General features: G+C 49.0%; 1 protein-coding gene across 1 annotated transcript in view; it reads right to left on the bottom strand.

Moving 5' to 3' along the window:
* Positions 1-3,681, bottom strand: part of tmem198b (transmembrane protein 198b) — an 11,975-nt gene extending 8,294 nt beyond the window's left edge. The window contains exon 1 of the mRNA XM_056301112.1: positions 3,657-3,681. Within this exon, the coding sequence (XP_056157087.1) occupies positions 3,657-3,681 (25 nt within the window). The remainder of the gene's footprint in view (positions 1-3,656) is intronic.
* Between the last annotated feature and the right edge of the window lie 2,213 nt (positions 3,682-5,894).

The raw sequence follows: 5,894 nt of genomic DNA, 5'->3' as shown, positions 1-5,894 counted from the left end.
ACCCACTACTACTACTACTACTACCACTAATACTACTACTACTACTACTACTACTACTACAACTACTACTACCACTACTACTACTACCACTACTTCTACTACTACTACTACTACTACTACTACTACCACTACTACTACTACTACTACTACTACTATTACTACCACTACTACTACCACTACTACCACTACTACCACTACTACTACTACTACTACCACTACTACTACCACTACTACTACCACTACTACCACTACTACCACTACTACTACTACTACTACTATTACTACCACTACTACTACCACTACTACTACTACTACTACCACTACTACCACTACTACCACTACTACTACTACTACTACCACTACTACGACCACTACTACTACCACTACTACTACTACTACCACTACTACTACTACCACTACTACTACTACTACTACTACTACAACTACCACTACTACTACTACCACTACTTCTACTACTACTACTACTACTACTACTACTACCACTACTACCACTTCTACCACTACTACTACCACTACTACTACTACCACTACTACTACCACTACTACCACTACTACCACTTCTACCACTACTACTACTACTACAACTACCACTACTACTACTACCACTACTTCTACTACTACTACTACTACTACTACTACCACTACTACCACTTCTACCACTACTACTACCACTACTACTACTACCACTACTACTACCACTACTACCACTACTACCACTTCTACCACTACTACTATTACTACTACATTACTACTACCACTACTACTACTACCACTACTACTACTACTACTACTACTACTTTTGGCTGCTCCCGTTAGGGGGCGCCACAGTGGATCATCCGTTTCCATCTCTTCCTGTCCTCTGCATCTTCCTCTGTCACACCAGCCACCTGCATGTCCTCCCTCACCACATCCATAAACCTCCTCTTTGGCCTTCCTCTTCTCCTCTTCCCTGGCAGCTCCATATTCAGCATCCTTCTCCCAGTATACCCAGCATCTCTCCTCCACACATGTCCAAACCATCTCAATCTTGTCTCTCTTGCTTTGTCTCCAAACCGTCCAACCTGAGCTGTCCCTCTAATATACTCGTTCCTAATCCTGTCCTTCTTCATCACTCCCAATGAAAATCTTATCATCTTCATCTCTGCACCTCCACCTCCAGCTCCACCTCCTGTCTTTTCATCAGTACCACTGTCTCCAAACCATACAACATAGCTGGTCTCACAACCATCTTGTAAACCTTCCCTTTAACTCTTGCTGGTACCCTTCTGTCACAAATCACTCCTGACACTCTTCTCCACCCACTCCACCCTGCCTGCACTCTCTTCTTCACCTCTCTTCTGCACTCCCCATTGCTTTGGACAGTTGACCCCAAGTATTTAAACTCATCCACCTTCATCACCTCCACTCCTTGCATCCTCACCATTCCACTGTCCTCCTCTCATCCACACATAGGTATTCCGTCTTGCTCCTACTGACGTTCATCCCTCTTCTCTCCAGTGCATACCTCCACCTCTCCAGGCTCCTCCACCTACATCCTACTCTCACTACAGACCACAATGTCATCTGCGAACATCATCGTCCACGGAGACTCCTGCCTGATCTCGCCCCCCAACGTGTCCATCACCATTGCAAACAAGAAAGAAAGAAACTCAGAAATATTCCGGTGGCCAAGTCCACCAATATTCCATCCATTCATCTTTGCACACATCTGCCAGTACCCTCCATACCTCCATCTGGCAGCCTTCTGTCGCAGGCTCTGCTTACCGAGGCCAACATCCAGCTTCACTCCACATGTCTGTAAGAGGCATGGCGGGCTGCTAACACAGTACGGTACACCAACCCACAATTCCATACGATTCACGATACCGGGGCCACGATACGATTTTCTCACGATTTTTTGGTAACAAAATGAGATTTAAGGCAAATGATGAGCGAAAAGGATTATTTCTCAGACAAAACTTCAAAATATAATTTCTCTTATTTTTTCTTTTTCAAATTAAAATAATCTTTTCTTTAATTTCTGCGGTAGAGTATAAACTATGCAAAACAATGCAGATTTCCTTTGCTTTGTAAACGTGAAACTAAAAGTGTATCGCGTCTTAACACCGGAACGGTCGCTCAAAAAAACCCGATTGAATTTCTCAGACAAGAATTTTACAAAAGGCATGTTGTGGAGTTAGAAAACAACGACACAGGAGATGTGAGAGTAGACGTAGTCGAGGTAGTTTACTAGCTCCAACTTAGCATGTCATACATCTGACAACGACACTGAACTGACTGTGAACCGGAAGCGGAAGTGCATTATCTGACCCCTCGCCTCTTCCCTTAAAGGTACACCGTCCTCTTAGGTGAATGTCTCTCGATATATAGATGTGGGTCACCACAATGTCCTCTTTTCAGCTCATCAAATGAAAGAGTCCTGTTTTTATTTCCGAGCTAGGTCATAAATCAGAAAAGTAACCAGAATCAACTGTATTGGCCAAGTGCGCCTATGCACACGAGGGATTTGACTCCAGTACACAACAGCTCCTACTGCAGACTCACACAAACCAGACAAAAGAAAACAAACAACAAACAGATATGAAAAACAATGCACGTTTCCTTTTTCTTTGTAAAAGTAAAACTGAAAATATCTGTTGATATATAGCACACAAAAAAACTAAATTAAAATTGAAAACAAGCCCCGAATGAAATGAGTAAAGGAATAATTCAAATACAGAAAATCTCTTAAAATAAACAAACCGAGGCTCGGCCTGTGTTCTCATATCAGCAGATCTACATTTTCAGGCGGAAGCTGAGATCTCTGGACAATGTCCCATCTGGGGCTGCCCTGTCTTTTGCGCCTTGATACAGCTACTGACGTGAGTGATGACGTCAAACAAGCGACCTCACAAACAGCTAGAGCCCTCTGCTGTTTAAAGGAGCAATAGGCGGCCGTTGATTTCGGGCAGAACTTAGAAATATTTTCAAACCGAAGTCGACGCCGCCCTTCCCAACCGGAAAGCATCAGGATGCCCCCAAAGCCACGCCCCGAAAACACATGCACGCGCCGGACACACCGGCTGATGGAAGCGGAAGCGTTTCACCTGAGACCAGCATCATTCGGAGCGGAGCCGGATTAGCTGTCACACACGCAAGAGAAGACTAACTTCATTATTATAATGAACATAAACAACGTCCGATGAAGAGGGCGTGTCCGTGGTCGGAGCTATGCCCGTGCAGCAGCGCGGGCAGCCGTGTCACTGAGGGTTTGATAGACAGCTCGCTCGTTCCAATCATTTGACTTGGTCGTTCGTTTGATTGGATGTCGTTGTTTCAGCTCCTGCCCCTCGCAGGAACGACGGATTCTTTTCATTTCGGCGTCAAACGTCTTATTTTTTTTGAGTACTATCGATTACTGTCGAGATATAATAAGACATTTCTTCTTTAAGAAGAGCGTCGCGACTCATGCTTCGTCTCACCGCTTTGGATCGTCACATACTTGTACCGGGAATTTACAGTCTCGCGAAGTTAGTGGTTGTGTCAAGGAGGGCACCCGACGCAACATTTTGCCAAATTATTCTGCGGATTCTCGAGACCATACCGGATCGGTCAAGGCCCGGGTTCACAACGACCGCTGTGCCCTCACAGGGTACCGATGGAAACGATCAAATCCGCCATGGCGACCCCTGGGAAACAGGGAACAAGCCGAAAGAGGAGGAAGAAGAAGAAGAAGAAGTATCGTTATATTCCTGATTTGTAGTTCTGAAAACTGCTAAGAGGTGTATAAACTACAGGACGGTGACTGACAAGCTGTTGGACCGATAGCATAGAACAAAAGGCCATACGCGCAATGCATACACAACACTGTCAGTCCAGCGTGGTCTCAGACCGCTAACTCTTCATTCAGGATGCCAACCTCTGCTATCCTTCCATCTTTCTCCTCGCCTCTCTTCCATCCATCCATCCATCCATCCAGGTCTCCATGAACGCTTCCTCTCCAAATGTTTCCCCTCTCATATGTTCTGGACTCCCTCCATCTCAGAATGAGGTCAGCGTCTCTCTGGGAGTTTTCCAGGTCGGAGGCGTGGAGGTTACACAACTCCTCTGCAGACAGGGCAGCGGACAGGGGCCGGGGTGGGGGCCGTTGTGACGTTGGCTTCCAGAGCGATCCTTCCTCTCCCTGCGGCCCTCCCTCGTGCTCTTTGTTCTCCCCCTCTCTCCCTGCCTGTGGAGGTCATCGGCGTGGCCGATTTGGCACAATGATCTGCATTAGTGCTGCACGTTGATTTCCACCCGGCCAACACACCATTTGTTCCCTCTCCTGCACTAGTGGATCAGAGAAACTCTCGAACTTGTGAAAAAGATTCCCTGAATGTTGCAGAAAAACTCATTCGTGAGATTCACGATATGTCCCAAATCCCTCAGGCTGAGTTGCCATCCAGGTCGTCATTTTTGTGTGAGGTTATGTCAGGGCAGGAGCAGACCAGTGCGCCTCTGAGAGTCCAGGAGTTGACCGATGACACAAACAGACGCTCGGGTCGAGAACACGGCAGACAGCAACGCTGCGGACTGGCGGGAGGTGAAAACACACTCATGTAAGAAGGTAATTCACGTGCTCCAGTCGACATCAGACTGGCACCAGGAAGTTAAAAACGGCTTTTGGGGGCGTCCGGGTAGCGGTCTATTCCGTTGCCTACCAACCCGGGGATCGAAGGTTCGAATCCCCGGGTTACCTCCGGCTTGGTCGGGCGTCCCTACAGACACAATCGGCCGTGTCTGCGGGTGGGAAGCCGGATGTGGGTATGCGTCCTGATCGCTGCACTAGCGCCTCCCCTGGTCGGTCGGGGTACCTGTTCGGGGAGGGGGAAGTGGGGGAATAGCGTGATCCTCCCACGCGCCACGTCCCCCTGGGGAAACTCCTCACTGTCAGGTGAAAAGAAGCGGCTGGCGACTCCACATGTATGGGAGGAGGCATGTGGTAGTCTGCAGCCCCCCCACCCCCGGGTCGGCAGAGGGGGTGGAGCAGAGACCGGGACGGCTCGGGAGAGTGGGGGTAATTAGGCCAAGTACGTCATTTGGTGTTGGCAACACGCGAGCAGGTTACACAGAAACGGATGGGCAGCAACTTCCATCAGCATCAAATTCTTCTAGGCTACATCCACACGCTCCCCTCTCTCTTCCGGCCTCCCGCCCTCCTCCGTCTCTCTCCAACACTGTACTCTCTTGTTGGTTGGCAGACCTGACTCTGCTTCCTGTTGCTCACCAAAGCCATTTCTTCCCTTTTTTCCTCCCCTCGTTTTAGCGCCAATTACTTCTGTGTTGAGAGCTCGCGGAGAGGCGGCTGATGGCTGCCAAACGAGGGGAGGGTTGAAACGGAGTTTACCTCATTTTAGCTCCGAGCGAAGAGCAGCGAGTTCAAACTGTTGACGGGTGTCATTGCGGGGCATAGTGTGTGTGTGTGTGTGTGTGTGTGTGTGTGTGTGTGTGTGTGTGTGTGTGTGTGTGTGTGTGTTCTCGTACTTCTACCTTGGTGAGGACCAATGTGAGTTTTTAACCATCAGAGTGAGGACATCTTTTTTTGGGGGGGGGGATTTCTCCCCCTTTTTCACCCCAACTGTACTTGGCCAATTACCCCACTCTTCCGAGCCGTCCCGGTCTCTGCTCCACCCCCTCTCCTGATCCTGATCCGGGGAGGGCTGCAGACTACCACATGCCTCCTCCCATGCATGTGGAGTCACCAGCCGCTTCTTTTCACCTGACAGTGAGGAGTTTCACCGGGGGGACGTAGCACGTGGGAGGATCACGCCATTCCCCCCAGTTCCCCCTCCTCCCCCCCGAGCAGGCGCCCCGACCGACCAGAGGAGGCGCTAGTGCAGCGACCAGGACACATA

Source organism: Lampris incognitus, chromosome 21, assembly GCF_029633865.1.
Source record: "Lampris incognitus isolate fLamInc1 chromosome 21, fLamInc1.hap2, whole genome shotgun sequence".
Classification (NCBI taxonomy): domain Eukaryota; kingdom Metazoa; phylum Chordata; class Actinopteri; order Lampriformes; family Lampridae; genus Lampris; species Lampris incognitus.
The sequence above is the reverse complement of the archived record's forward strand: the minus strand, read 5'-3'. Positions and strand labels throughout refer to the sequence as shown.